Source organism: Hyperolius riggenbachi, chromosome 6 (genome assembly GCF_040937935.1).
Source record: "Hyperolius riggenbachi isolate aHypRig1 chromosome 6, aHypRig1.pri, whole genome shotgun sequence".
In the NCBI taxonomy this organism is placed as follows: Eukaryota; Metazoa; Chordata; class Amphibia; order Anura; family Hyperoliidae; genus Hyperolius; species Hyperolius riggenbachi.
Window position 1 is genome coordinate 315,800,827 of NC_090651.1, and position 16,108 is coordinate 315,816,934.

At 46.3% G+C, this 16,108-nt stretch overlaps 1 protein-coding gene across 6 annotated transcripts in view; it reads left to right on the forward strand.

The window, feature by feature from the left end:
* SPIB (Spi-B transcription factor) overlaps window positions 1–16,108 on the forward strand; it is a 71,844-nt gene extending 55,736 nt beyond the window's left edge. For all 6 annotated transcript variants that reach the window (XM_068242994.1, XM_068242998.1, XM_068242999.1 and 3 more), the window contains 3 exons: window positions 5,646–5,833; window positions 8,089–8,245; window positions 14,840–16,108. In XM_068242994.1, coding sequence (XP_068099095.1) covers window positions 5,646–5,833; window positions 8,089–8,245; window positions 14,840–15,159 — 665 coding nt within the window. In that variant the 3' untranslated portion in view covers window positions 15,160–16,108. The remainder of the gene's footprint in view (window positions 1–5,645; window positions 5,834–8,088; window positions 8,246–14,839) is intronic.

Genomic DNA, 16,108 nt, shown 5'->3' on the forward strand with positions numbered 1-16,108 from the left:
AGATGTGCCTCCCTATAGAAAGCCAGATGTGCCTCCCTATAAACAGCCAGATGTGCCCACCTTTACATAGCCAGATGTGCCCCCTTTATATAGCCAGATGTGCCTCCCTATAGAAAGCCAGATGTGCCTCCCAATAAACAGCCAGATGTGCCTCCCTATAAACAGCCAGATGTGCCCACCTTTACATAGCCAGATGTGCCCCCTTTATATAGCCAGATGTGATCCCCTATAGAAGGCCAGGTGTGCCCCCCCCCCTTCTTTAGACAGCCGGATGTGCCCCGCTTTATATAGCCAGATGTGCCCCCTATAGAAAGCCAGGTGTGCACCCCTCCTCTTTAGATAGCCGGATGTGCTCCCCTTTTTCTGTTGCTGCTAACACTTCTGCACTCCTCTGCAGAGGGAGGGAGAGAAGCAGGGCAATTTGGGCAGCCAGCGAGCCCCCTCTCATGCACGTGGGGATGCAGCAGCCATGCTGTGGGCACGCACAGTGCTGCACCCGGGGGAAATATGTCCCCCCCACCCCATAGCTACGCCTCTGCCTATTAAGTAACTGCTACCAATAGGCCGCAATAAAAGTTTGCAGCTATGAGTTGCTGGGGACAAGAGTCTTGGCGCATTGTAGCGGCACTTGGCCGAGCGCTTGGCTATCATGCAGCTGAATTAATATTTAGCATGGCCACTCTGTGCTCTGATTGGTATTGAGTTTGACTACACTGTAGTGTTCTTTATCGGTCCATATCAACCAATCAGAATGAAGCTTTCACTCATCACTGTCTTAGTAAATCGTCTAGAAACTCCTTCCTTCCTCTGAAGTTTTGTATGGCTGTTTTGTCACTCTCAGTGTTCTGGTTTATGTTGAGGACAGTTCAGCACCTGCTGCTCATGCATTGGGGTTATTGAGCACAGACTGTGTTGGGGTGAGAGGCGTTTTAGTAGTGAGGAGGCAGACGTCAGGGAATCTCCACTGACGTGACTTGTTACGCTTCAGCTCAGATCTGCTTTATATACAACTGAGGGCAGCCGACAGAATAACAGGTGATCTTACATCGGGGGCGGCATGGTATAAAACTTGAGAGCCATAAATTCAACTGTCCCTCCAGATGGACATGTAACCCCTCCCCCCGGTGCCACTACAATAATACTTTACCTGTCTGGTGTGCATTGGAGGGGCAGCAGCTGGGAGTTTCCGTTGCGCTCATCCACTATTATCACGTGTTACCGCCGCGCACCTGATTGAGCACATCAACCTGAAATGTTCCAGCGTGTCCGATAGCTACATGCCACTAATTTCAGCCTGAAATTGGTCACATCGCCGATCGGGCATGATTTTATGGCCATCTTTACTCTGTGTGGGTAGACAGATAGTAAACAAGCTACACTGATGCCTGTTTAAAACCTATTCTTTAAAACTGTTCCTACCACTGCTGCAGTTGTAAATTGATGGTGTAAACATATTATCCCTTTCCTGTTGTGCTGATAACAACTGCAAGCACTTGAGGAGTTGTATTGTTACACAAATGTAAATCGCAGACTGGGTAATCCAGCTGTGATGATTGCCTTGGGTTGTCTCAGAGGACAGTATCTGGGAAGTGCACAGCAATGTGTTAGTGATGTGCCTGGCAGATCACTAATTGATTATCAACACATAAGCTAATTTTCGCCCATGCCAGGGGATGCTGCTCTTTCATATGCTGCATGCCAGCCACACTCCCCTCGCTTAGAGAAGCACATGCCTGCTGGAATAAGTTGAGCCTTGGGTGTTTAGGAGACTTCTGCGGCTTGTGTTGCCTTATGATTAGAGGTGGTTTCTTCCTCTGTCCTCACTCAGTTATTGACCTTCCACCTTAACAGCTACAAAGCTGTTCTTATGCATAAGAGACAAATACAAAGAGCTTGTCAGGGCTGGAGGTGGAATGCAAATTACCCTCCAGGAAATTTGCAAGAGTGCTGTATGGAAAGCGGGAGCTGACAGTTAGGAGAGTGTAACAAAGGTACCAGTGTCACCTCTCTTCAGCTGAATCCTATCTGTAGGACTATAACTAATGCTATCTGTGAGGGCTGCTGTTATCTGATGCCACTGCTGGGAACATGAACCCATTCATTGCTGGAGGTTATATCCACAATGCTTCATGGTACCTGTGGCCTAGCTGGAGTGTAAGCTCTGTGGCCTAGGTGGTGGAGTGTGAGCTCTGTGGTCTAGGTGGAGTGTTAGCTCTGTGGTCTAGGTGGAATGTAAGCTTTGTAGCCTAGGTGTAGTGTCCTAGATGGAGTGTTAGCTCTGTGACATAGATGGAGTGTGAGCTATGTGGCCTAGCTGGAGTGTGAGCTATGTGGCCTAGCTGGAGTGTGAGCTCTGTGGCCTAGGTGGAGTGTCAGCTCTGTGGTCTAGGTGGAAGGTAAGCTTTGTAGCCTAGGTGTAGTGTCCTAGATGGAGTGTGAGCTCTGTGACATAGATGAAGTGTGAGCTATGTGGCCTAGCTAGAGTGTGAGCTCTGTGACCTAGATGGAGTGTGAGCTCTGTGGCCTAGCTGGAGTGTGAGCTCTGTGGCCTAGGTGGAGTGTTAGCTCTGTGGTCTAGGTGGAAGGTAAGCTTTGTAGCCTAGGTGTAGTGTCCTAGATGGAGTGTGAGCTCTGTGACATAGATGAAGTGTGAGCTATGTGGCCTAGCTAGAGTGTGAGCTCTGTGACCTAGATGGAGTGTGAGCTCTGTGGCCTAGCTGGAGTGTGAGCTCTGTGGCCTAGCTGGAGTGTGAGCTCTGTGGAGTGTGAGCTCTGTGGAGTGTGATGTCATATTCTCACATACTCGAGTACTGCTCAGCCCCCCAGCATGTAAGCATATCACAATGATGACATACATGAGAAACTATGGAACAGACTTTAATTCAATCAAGAGCAGGGCTGCTAATCTTGTCAGATATGACAATAATGTCAGAAACGCTTGATCTGCTGCATGCTTGTTCAGGGTCTATGGCTAAAAGTATTAGAGGCAGAGGATCAGCATGATAGCAAGGCAACTGGTATTGCTTAAAAGGAAATAAATATGGCAGACTCCATATCCTCTCACTACAGTTGTCCTTTAAGGGAGATTATTTGTACCTAAGCAATATGCAAACACAGATTTCTGCTGTAAAGGAACAACAGTTACCTGTCAGTAGTTGGCCAAGTGTGACAGCGCTATACACATTTTGAATGTAACTGTGTGTAGCCATCTGCAGCTGTATGCTAAACAGTAGCAGCCAAACGCCCTTTAAACCTACCTGCCCATCTTAGCTGATTACTCCAGATACCCCCCAGCAGTCTCCATGCAAATAGTTGGGGGGAGTGCTGTGTAATCAGCTATAAAATAGCAGCTGCGACTCTCATTCTTCAGGTTCCCCCCTCCTCATATTGATTCAGTGCAAATTCTGTTGTGTTATCAGAAAAGTTTTACAGCCTAAGAAAATATTTTATGATGTGGTGGTGCTATGCTTTCCTGTAGGGGCTGCGCAGCTAAGGCCCACACTAGTGTTTACATGGATGTGTACTCATGACAGCCAGCCTCTAAGTAGTTAATTGATGTAAAAAGATATAATTAATAATAAAAAAAAAAAGAAACATGAAAAGGGAGTAACAATAACTATGTAACATAGCTATCCATGATATTGGCACATGTCAAAAGATGAAATATATTATACAGCAAGCTAACAGTTGGTCTTTAAAAGTGAAGTGTAAAATGGGTGAACATAAGGGATCTGAGTGACTTTAACAAATGTCGACAAAGTAGGGACACCAAGAGCCAAATATAGTGTAGTATGTACTGGTAGTAGAAATGAAGTATGATAGAGTAACAAGCTATACTCACAAAGCAGGGTTACCTCCAAGGCAATCACTGTATAAGCAGGTCAGGAGATTAGACCTGACCCCACTCAGGATTAGGAAGTCGCTCTCCGTAGATGAGGAAAAAAGGGGGTAACACCCCTCCACCAGGGGTGGACTTGATATAGCGCAGTATGGATACAGAGGCGCCAAAAGGATAAAAGTATCTAAAAAGTTTAAAACATGAGGAGGCAGTGGTGGACTTACCTCCTCCAAGCAGACACAAAAATTGCCAATGTGTAATGTGCATATGGGCCTCGCTGTGAAGGGTACCCAGTATGCTGTGTTAAGTACCCATGAAAAGATTAGGTTTAGCCACAGGACAGCGGTGGGGTTAGGTTTAGCCACAGGACTGCGGTGGGGTTAGGTTTAGCCACAGGACAGCGGTGGGGTTAGGTTTAGCCACAGGACAGCGGTGGGGTTAGGTTTAGCCACAGGACTGCGGTGGGGTTAGGTTTAGCCACAGGACTGCGGTGGGGTTAGGTTTAGCCACAGGACTGCGGTGGGGTTAGGTTTAGCCACAGGACTGCGGTGGGGTTAGGTTTAGCCACAGGACAGCGGTGGGGTTAGCCACAGGACAGTGGTGGGGTTAGGTTTAGCCACAGAACAGTGGTGGGGTTAGGTTTAGCCACAGAACAGTGGTGGGGTTAGGTTTAGCCACAGGACAGTGGTGGGGTTAGGTTTAGCCACAGGACAGTGGTGGGGTTAGGTTTAGCCACAGGACAGTGGTGGGGTTAGGTTTAGCCACAGGACAGTGGTGGGGTTAGGTTTAGCCACAGGACAGTGGTGGGGTTAGGTTTAGCCAAAGGACAGTGGTGAGGTTTTGTTTAGCTAAAGGACCGGCTGTTTGATAAGGTGTAAGGTTAGGGTTTGGCTGAGTATGCTAGGGAAGTGCTGGGGGTCTTGCAGGGCTCCTAAAATCTAGTCATCATGTAATTGGAGACAGATGGGAGTTTCTTTTTTGTTGTTGTTTTTGTTTTTCTGTTGAGGGTTGATTTGTTGTTTGAACTTTGCTTGTCTATTTACTATGCTATTTGGCATTCTGTTAACACATCAGGATTTTTCCATTTGACTTGACTGATCTAATGGCTTCTTGGCAAGATATGTTACTATTTGTCCTATACTTACCTATTGTATTTGCAACCCCTTGGTTTTCATGTGTGTCTGATCATCGGGTGTCATCTGCAGTGTTGTAAATTATCTTGCCTTGAGTCTTACACTAACAAAAAAACAAATAAACCTGATGTGTTAAGCACAACAAAAAATCTAGTCATCGGCAGAAATATCTATAGTCAATATGTATGTGTATTTCAGGTTATGCAGTATTACTATAGCACTGCCATCTTCCACAGCATATTGTCTTGTCACTATCAGTCCCTCAGAGGGGCTCACAATCTAATCCCTGCCATATGCTCCTATGAAAGTCTAAGGCCCAATCTGAGAGAAGCCAATTACATGTATTTTTTTTGGAATGCACAAGGAAATTGCAGTGTATAGAGGAAACCCAGACAAACACAGGGATAACACACAGACTCCATGTATATAGGAGGACACAGACTCCATGCATATAGTGTCCAGGACCAGATTTGAATTGCAGGCTCACTGCTGCATGGCGAGAGTGCTGTGCACTACACCCCCATGACGCCCATTCATGTGTATGCAGTGAGAGCTTCCTATCATTATTTTCCAGTGGAACTCATCAGTTCACATTATTGTATCAGTGTATGATGAATATAACTTTTTATACCCATGAATATATTTTTCTGATCGGTTTCCATCTTCTCCTGCAGACCTCTGGAACTGGCTGGAACCACAAGAGAGCTGCTATGAGGTTTATGAGAACTGTCAGCTGACGCCACTGCAGAACGTCCAAGTGTCCTACCTGCAGAACGCCTACTCCCACTACTGCCCAGACAGCAGCCAGAACATGGATGGCCCCGCCCCATCCCTGATGCCGGAGGACATGTACAGCACAGAGGTAAGGCTCATGCCCTAAACACGGCAAATAATCTATAGGGCTTTTCAGTGGTATAACTACAATTCATGGGGCCCCCCAATGTTCATGCCCCTTCCCTTGCCTCCCCTTGGAGCCCTTCATGGCCTGGGGGCACATCTCACACAAAACAAATGTGGCCATCATAATCTTCACACTCATAACAAGAGTAGCCACATGCCCGGATTTACCTCACAGGAGCCTAGAGGCTCAGATGTCCGGGCACCATAGACTTCACACTCCATGAGCCTACAAACCCCCACCGAACTGCCCAGCTGTCACTTCTCCCTTACTTCCCTTGCCCATTATAGGTAGCTACAGGTGCCCCCAAGTATTACGGATTTGCAGTGTGCAGGGAGCCTTAAAGAGACACTGAAGCAAGAATAAATCTCGCTTCAGAGCTTATAAACGCCGCTATCCCGCGGCTAAACGGGGGTCCCTGATCCCCCAAATCCCCTCCGTGCAGCGCGGGGATCACTTCCGCATTGAGGCATGGCTAATGGCCACAGCCCTGCCTCACCTGCGTCTGTCAGCGCGTATCTCCGCCTCTCCCCCGCCCCTCTCAGTCTTCCTTCAGTGAGAGGGGCGGGGGAGAGGCGGCGATGCACCGCTGATAGACGGCGCTGAGAGGCAGGGCTGCAGCCGTTAGCCCTGCCTGAAGAGCAGCAAAATCTACGACCAAGTTGGTCGTAGATTTTGCAGGGGGGGGGGGTTTTGGGGGTGAAGGGACCCCTGTTTAGCCGCGGTATAGCGGCGTTTTAGCAGGGGCACACATGCCCCTGATTTATTCTCGCTTCAGTGTCTCTTTAAAGAGAAACTGTAAGGACATATAGTACAATGCAGTTAATTATTCAGGACAGCATGGTGGCATAGAGGTTAGCGCTCTCGCCTTGCAGTACCGGGTCCCCGGTTTGAATCCCAGCCAGGTCATCAACATCTGCAAGGAGTTTGTATGTTCTCCCCATGTCTGAGTGGGTTTCTTCCGGGCACTTCAGTTTCCTCCCACATCCCAAAAACATACAGATAAGTTAATTGGCTTCCCCCTAAATTGGCCCTAGACTATGAAACATACACTACGTAATGCAGACATAGACATATGACTATGGCAGGGATTAGATTGTGAGCCCCTCTGAGGGACAGATAAGTGACAAGACAGTACACTCTGTACAGCGCTGCGGAATATGTCGGCACTATATAAATACTTAATAACAATAATAATAATACCCACTTTTACTGTAATTTTCCTGGTCTCAGCACCAGTAAAACTTCCTATAGCTATATGCAGCAGTCCCCAGTAGCTGGCACAGGTGGGGATCGCCTGATGTCAGATCGGTGTGCTTGATGGCTGCTTGAGCAACAGGACGAAAACAGCAGTAACCTCCCCCCCCCCCTCCCCCCCCCCAACAACCGTGCAGCAGAAGCAATTTACCGATCCTCCAGGCACCATCTTCTACACTTCTTGCATCTCCCAGCAGCTTTCCTGCATCCTCTGTATACAGCTCCTGGCCTGTCATGTGACCCGCATCAGGTCAGGTGACACACCAGGAGCCATGCATGGATCCCTGAAAGCCGTTGGGAGTTGCAGGAAGTGTAGAAGATGGTGCCCGGAGGATCGGTAAGTTATTCTGCCCTGCAAACTGCCAGACTGTGGAAGGTGTGGATGGTGGGGGAGGGGGATGGGACAACTGATACTGTTGTATTTTTGCTATAAAACGTCAATAAAACTTATTTGTGGAAAAAAAAAAACGATGCTGAATTCTCTCTCCCCCAGAGCATTCTGGGAGACCAGGTATATTTTGTACTGGCTTCAGAACTCTTAGCAAACAAACATTCTGCAGAGATCACCTGCCAGCAGTAAAGATGTTGCTGCCTGTCATGGATTTTTCGGATATAAATCAGTGAGAGGAAAGATTTTACAATGGGCAAACACTGACTAAATAATTTATAAATAAATAAATATTGCAAACAATTAAGCACTTGTATCCCTTGCGTTACTTTCACTACAGTTCCTGTCACCTTTTCCCAGCTTGGGACACAGGCAGCAATAAGACACCCAAAGAGAGATCACACATTACCCTAAAAAAGCAAATATATTTTCCTGGAATTGGTTGTAAATAAAATGGAACCGCAGTACAAAAATTGCATGAAATACAAAATTCCCCTCTGGTTTCCATATTTATATAACTACGTTCCGTACCCAAGAAGATATCTAACATAAAGCATGATTGTTTCTCCCCCAGACATTTATCCCGTACCCTCAGCCCTTCCAGCTACCCTGCAACCTCAGCAGCCCATCGCTGTCTGAGGAGGAGGACCCTGGTGACAGCCCGACCCTGGAGGTGTCCGACAGCGACTCTGGGGACGATTGTTCGCCGGGTTATGGAAGTTACGAGCCAGGTGAGTCATTCATCTAAAGATTACAGTCTCTTCCTCTATGGGTAGTGTTGTGTGTCTCAAAGTGATTCTAAGCAACAGCATAATAACCTTTAAAGAAAAAACATTTCTCTGTTACAGCTGATACAAATCCTGCAATAAATCTGAAGTGTTTCTACTTCCTGCTTTCACGGAAGCAGACATTTTGTAACTTCCTGTGTTTACAAATGAACTCTCTACTGTGGCAGTTGGCACAGCCGAGGGATCAAATTACAACTTGTGTTTAGTCATAGATAATGGGAAATTAGACGGGCTAAACTCTCTAAATACATACAGGGTGCATTTCTCTAGGTTTTCCTGCTGTCCTGTGCAAGAGTTCAGGTTTAAATAGGAACTCCAGCCTAAACAAACATACTGTTATTAAGTTACATTAGTTATGTTAATTAAAATAGATAGGTAATATAATCTCTTACCCACCCTGTTTTAAAAGAACATCTTTTTGGTTGAAAAGAGGTGACAGGGAGCATGAGACGCAGTTCCAACTGTCCTGTGTCCTGAGCACCTCTCCAAAGTTGCTAGGCAACGTGAATAACATATGAAATCCCATCATGCTCTGCACAGCATCAGGGGAAAAAAGCCCGGGCTTTTTTTCTTTGATGGGTGGAGCTTAGCTAAAAATGATGCTTTAGTAAGAAAAACAAAGTTCTGATGCTGTGAAACTGTTAAAGAAACACCAAGCCTTTTCAGTTCTGCTGAGTAGATTTTTAGTCCGGAGGTTCACTTTAAGGTGCTAGGAAAGGGATTTGCTGTCAGTTGCAGTTTCGATAAGCGATTGTCAAAGGATATGTGCAGCACACAAATAAATAAAAACATTGCAAACCTGAAAGACCAAAGCATTTGATTGCTAAACCTCTACTTATTCAGAGCCAGTGTCCAAACTCTTGGTGGCAAATCCATATGTACCACTGAATAAACATGTACAATGTCCTGCAGTCAAGGATCTACCCTGCAAAATGGCGCAGGGAAATTTGGGCGCACCATATGCCGCTGTAGGTCGTATGCAAATTTGGGTGCTGCATGATGTACATAAGTGGTGCCAGTCACTATAGAGTTTTTTGCTTGGTTGTATATTTGTAGTTTACTTCTGTAGCACACTGTACTACACAGTGCATGCCACTGTATGTATGGATTGGGCATTATGAGTTTAGTAACATGATTTATTTTATTAGTTATTGTATTTATAAAACACCAACATATTACGCAGCGCTGGACATTAGTTAGGGTCACAGACAATATTTTGGGGTGTCATACAGCAATATGACAATACAGGAATACAAGAAAACCAGATCACGCAGCACAGTATGAGTACAAGGTGATGCTTAGTCAGTCACTGGAGGGGAGCATGGAGATTAGGCCACTCAGATCCATAGGATGGGTGTACAGTAATGGAGGTGCATGACCAGGTAGGAGACACAAGGAGGGCCCTGCCCGAAGGCTTACAATCTAAAGAGAGAGGTAGGCGACCAGAGTTCAGCTGCGGGTTTAGAGCACCAGTGGGGGGGGGGGGGGGGGAGTGGTTTGTCCAAAGGCATTAATAGACTATAGTGCGTTACACTCTGTATGTACATTACATGTCCACTCTTTGCACTTAGAACAGTCCCTGTTCTTATTTGTGTGACATGTAGGTGATGTAGTGTTTTCGCTGTCCTTGAATAGTACAAACTGGGATAACAGGAAGAGTGTAGTGTTCTAAATCAGCTATTGAATCCCATTACTTTGTGTATGAATGTGGCCTCCCTGGCGATCGAAGGGTTATAAAAGGACAAAAGTCCATGATTGGGGACACCAACCAACCGTCACTACTAACTGATTGGCCACCTTCCTTATTTGTTACACGCAACACTGCTAACCATAATGATAACAGTGATGATTATATGACTCTCAAATAAATCAAACCTGACTAATGACCTACATAAAATCTCAATAAATCAGCATTATATATGGCTACTATAAAGCCATACAGCACACAGCTATGCTGGGCCTCCACACTGGACTCTGACCAGGAGAACAGTACAGGAATTTTAACTGAATTCAAGACTTTACAGAAAGCATCGTGCAAAAAAACCCTCCCCTCTCAACCCGGTCAATGCAAGCGGGGAGTAACTAGAGGGGAGAGCAGCACCTGCAACAGCAGGGGGCCCAGAGCTATAAGGGGGCTCCAACTACTAACTTTCCCGCTCTACAAAAAAGGGGTCCATCACTGAAATCATGTGATTTGTGGCTACCCTTGTTATGGGTGGGATGATTATGATGACCACACTTGTTTTATGACTTGTAAGATGGGCCTCCAGGCTGTGAGGGACACCAGGGGTAGCAAGGGTGTGAACATTGGGGTCCCATGAAAGTTTTGCCGTGGGGGGCATGATTAGTAGTTACATCCCTGTATGAAAGATGCAGTATATTAAATAGCTGAAACACAAGTTCCCTAGATCTAATAATACGCAGCTATTACTGTATCTACTGCTATCAACTAAAAAAACAAAACAAAAACACAATGCTACTGTACTCTGAACATGGCCAAAGACAGTTTTGAATGTTTAATTTTTTTATTTTTTTTTACTGTTGTTAAATAATTGGTTTTATAGCTTCAGCAAATATTATTTTCCTCCAGGTCCCATCTGACAGTTAAATTACGTTGACAGATGGTTTATTTTGTTTATCTGTAAAATTGATCATTTTATCAAACAGTCATTCACATTGAAAGATTTAAAGAGACTAACTATTAATTCGCTTCAGAAGTCTCATTAGCCGCAAACTGCCGCATCCCCAATGAAAAATGAGGGCTGCAGACTTCCCAAATCCCCGGGCAAACATCCACGACCAACTTGGTCGTGGATTGTGCTGCCCTGAGAGGCAGATCTATGAGCTGTAGCTCTGCCTCTCCTGCCGTCAACCGCCGCGGGGATCGCCGCCTTTGACATCAGAAGAGGCAGAGCTCAGAATCAGAATCAGCTTTATTCGCCAAGTATGCCAGAGACATACCCGGAATTGTTTTTGGAGCACATGGCATGGCGTTTATACATACATACATAAGACCTACATACATACGGCGTAGGTGGGCTACATAAACATGACATAGTAAGAGGGCAGTCAGTCGAGTAAAAAAGCATGAGGGAACACAAGCTGTCAGTTCAGTTGTTCAGTTGGAGTACCGCTTGGGGGAAGAAGGTGCTCCAGCGTCTGGTGGTTCTGGTGGGGACAGCCCTGTAGCGGCGGCCCAGTGGGAGGAGATTAAAGAACCGACTGCCCGGGTGGGAGGGGTCGGTCGAGATCTTGGTGGCCCGCGTCCTCATTCTGGGCATGTAGAGGAGATCGAGGGGTGGCAGTGGCTGACCGATGATCTTTTCAGCCGTGCTGATTACTCTGTGGAGTTTGTACTTCTCGCTAGCAGAAGCCGCTGCGTACCAGACGATGAGGGATGAGCAGAGGATGGACTCCACAGTGGCAGTGTAAAAGCTCCTGAGCAACTCGCGAGGGATGCCAAATTTTTTCAGTTGGCGCAAGAAGAATAACCTCTGCTGTGCCTTTTTCTGGGTTATGATGGTGTTCTGCCCCCATTTTAGGTCCTTCGTGATAGTAGTGCCGAGGAACCGAACACTTGGGACCCTGGAGACTTCGTTATCTCTTATGAGGATTGGGTGGAGAGGGGGTGGGCGTCTCCTATAGTCCACAACTAGTTCCACTGTCTTTGCTGCATTGAGGACTAAATTGTTATCTGTGCACCAGTTGCAGATCCTGTCTATCTCGCTGCGGTAGGCATCCTCCTTGTTGCCACTGATGAGTCCAATGATTGTGGTGTCGTCCGCAAACTTGATGACCTTGACAGAGTCATCAGTTGAGGTACAGCTGTTGGTGTACAGGGAAAACAGGAGCGGGGACAGGACACATCCTTGCGGAGCACCTATGTTGGTAGTTCTCACCTTGGAGTAGCAGCTGCCTAGCTTGACTCTCTGCGTTCTATTGGAAAGGAAGTCGCCGACCCACCTGCAGAGGGTGGGGGCTACTCCCAGCTGAGGGAGGTTGGTAAGCAGGATATCAGGGCAGATGGTGTTGAAGGCGGAACTGAAGTCCAAGAACAGGAGCCTGGCGTATGAGTTGGGCCTGTCTAGGTGTTCCGTGATGTACGCCAGGCTGATATTTATGGCGTCCTCCACCGACCGGTTTGCCCTGTATGCGAATTGATGTGTGTCCAAGAGGGCGTTGGTGGAGTGCTTCAGGGAGGCAAGGACCAGCCGTTCAAAGATCTTCATGATGGTGGGGGTTAGGGCCACTGGTCTGTAATTGTTGAGGTCAGTGCTACCCGTCTTTTTGGGGATTGGAATAATCGTGGACCTTTTGAAGCAGGAGGGGACCTTGCCCTCCTTAAGAGATCTGTTGTAAATGGAGGAGAGGACAGGGGCCAGCTGGTCTGCACACACCTTCAGACAGATCGACGACACACCATCCGGGCCCGAGGCTTTCCTCGGGTTGAGCTTGCGTAGGTGTCTTAGTACTTCCTCCTCGCACACTGCGATCGATGTGTCACCGCCGTCTCCCGGGACGGGTAGAGGGGAGTACGCCCCGTTGTCGTGCCCGGCTGCGTGGGTAGTTTTTCGAACCTGCAATAAAACTCGTTGAGTTCATCAGCCAGTTTAGTGCTGGGGGTTGCTTGCTGGGGTGGAGGCTTGTCGCTGCCCTCAGGCCTTTCCATACCTCTCGTGGATTATTGGACTGGAGGCTCAGGCTCAATTTGTCCGAGAAGGCCCTCTTTGCGATTTTTAGCTCCCGATTTAAGGCATTTCTGGCAGCTCTGAACTCCTCCAAGGAACCAGACTTGTGCGCCTCCTCCTTCATTTTCCTGAGCCGTCGCAACTTGCTGTTGAACCAGGGCTTGTTGTTGGGGTACACCTTGAAGGTTTTGGTTGGTATGCAGGTGTCCTCACAGAAGCTGATGTAGGAGGTGACATTCTCTGCCCATTCCTCCAGGGAGGGAGCTGCCAGGGTTGACCAGTCCGTGCAATCGAAGCATGCCTGGAGCTCCAGCTTTGCCTCCTCTGTCCACCTTTTGGTTGACCTGACGACAGGCTTGGTGGTGTCGAGATGCCTTCTGTAGGTGGGGATCAGATGAATTAGACTGTGATCGAGTTCCCCAGGGCAGCTCCTTGTGCAGCCTTGTACGCGTTCTTGTGGGCTGTGTAACAGTGGTCGAGGGTGCGGTCGTTTCTGGAGGGGCAGGTGACGTGTTGCTTGTACCTTGGCAGTTCTTGGTTCAGGTTTGCGTGATTGAAGTCCCCCAATATGACAAGGAGGGCCCCTGGATGGCAGGTTTCCCCCCGAGAGATGCAGTTGCTCAGAGTGCTCAGGGCCTGCTTTGCATTAGCGTCAGGGGGGATGTAAACACCGACAAGAACAAAGGATGTGATCTCTCTGGGTGAGTACTGTGGCCTGCAGTTGATGGCTACAGCAGAGAGCTCTGCCTCTTCAGGAGGCGCCTGCCAGATTCACTCGTTTTTCAGCCGGGATGCGGCGGTTTGCGGCTAATGAGAATTCTGAAGCGAATTAAAATGTAAACATAGCAAAAACAAAATTCGCTTCAGATTCTCTTTAATTGCATTGTGTATGGCCACCTCACCACATACTGGTTTAGAATGTAGTAAGAGGACAAAAAGAAGGGACAGAGAAATGGGATTCGTTTTTGGATGACATTTTTAACATTCTCACTTCCAAAATGCTGTCTGTACTCTGTTTTGTAAGCAATCGAATCTAGGTCCATAGAGACCAGCCTTCTCCTTATGCCTTGTACCCACGATGCAATTTTCCTTCAGATTGACAGTCAAAGTGATTATTTCCAACAGGTCTGATCTGATTTTTCTGAGCAATTTTCCAATCACTTCTATACAAAATCCATCAGAAAAAGATCTGAAATCAGATCTGACCTGTCAGAAATAATCGGCTCGACCGTCAATCTGAAGGAAAATGGCATTGTGTGCATCAGGCATTACACCACCACACATGGGGTCCTTTCACGCTGTTGCAATGGACAAATATCAACACATTGCAATATATTTTGCAACGTGTGTAGTGCGAAAGGACCCATAAAGTAAGAAAGCAGAGAAGTAAAAAATAAAATCATATATTATAATGGGGTAGATAGGTTAGGGGCTGAGAGATAGATTTGGGCATCATAAGCACAGAAGTGACAGTAAATCCCCTTCATGAATCAATATAGGCATATTAACTATCCCCAGTCTGTGAGAGTAGATGGAGAAGAGAAGGGGTCAAAGAACAGAACCTTGGGGTACACCAACAGTCAGCAGGCCTGGGGATGAGTTTGTATTGGGTTAGGAGGACCATAAAATAATTCCCAGACAGGTAAGAGGAAATACAAGAATTTGTTAGTCTCTTGATGCTTAGCTTGTACCTCATGTACAGCACATTTTTATGCCACTCTGAACCAGCTTCTAACATCTTCTCTACCCCAGCTAAAGTATATTTTGCCACTAAAGACCTTTATTATGCCATGTTATATATGTTTGGCAGAAATCTAAAACTGATGTTTTTTCAACATTGTTGTTGAAGGTCCTCGCAAGAAGGTTCGGCTGTACAAATTTCTTCTGGAGCTCCTACAGAATGGCGACATGCGAGACTGCATCTGGTGGCTGGACCGGGAGAGAGGAACCTTTCAGTTCTCATCCAAGCACAAAGAGCTCCTGGCTCATCGCTGGGGCCAACAGAAAGGAAACCGCAAGAAAATGACCTACCAGAAAATGGCTCGGGCGCTACGGAATTATGGCAAGACTGGAGAGATCAGGAAAGTGAAGAAGAAGCTGACATACCAGTTTGACAGTATATTGCTTGGAGACAGGAAGATTGAAGCCACCATGCATTCATTTTCATAAATCACCCACCACCTCCCAAGACTCCGTTTTAACAGCTCCTGTTGCTGTCAGTAACGTTTGGTGGGCGCTATACTACCAGATATAAGTGACACTTAATGGCGGTCCAAATGGCCATATTCTCTATTTAATGGGTAGAGGACAGAGTACTAAGACTTAACATTGTGGACTTCATGAGTTGTATCTATGACTTACGTTGCTGAAGAAGAATGTAAATAGGAAAATTTGAAACAAAGTCCTGTCTCGTTTAAGAATAGACACTGGTCATTTTTAAACATAAGGACATCAAAGCCTAATATTTTTGAAGAAAACATTCTGTGCTGTCTTTAACTGCCATTGCTCTCAAGGGACATTACACTCTACATTACTTTAATCTGTAGGGCTTGTGTATAGTTTGATCAATCTCTGCTGTAATTTTGCCCTTTTGAAAAGAAAAATTGTTGTCACACAATGGTAATCAAAATAATCTCGTTTTATACAAAAAAAAAAAAAAAAATTGCACATAGAAGCCAGTCAATATTGTCAACGGTATGACAGACATTGTGATTGAGGAGCAAGCACAGCGCAACAGATTAATCTCAACATTACGCACGACTGGATCCTGTCAATCTGCCTTTGCTAAAGTTGGTTTTGATGAAGCCAGCAACACTCTTCTAATGTACTTAAAATGGATAATTTTATACAGTACTTTACCGGTTTGTATTTTTTTTTGGGGGGGAGGGGCCAAAACTGCCGACTTTGTGTAAGTTTGAACACTGTAGTTTTCTTTGGCACATTTTAGTGCGCACTGCCAGGTGTTTGTCTGCTGTCTTGTAACGGTTGTATCTTGACGTTATCTTTCTTGTCGCCTTTCTTCCATATTGGATAGATTAAGGATAACCCAGACATGAGTAAAAACTGATTATTCAGATTGTATTTTATAAGTAATATTAAAATATGTCTTGTCTGAACT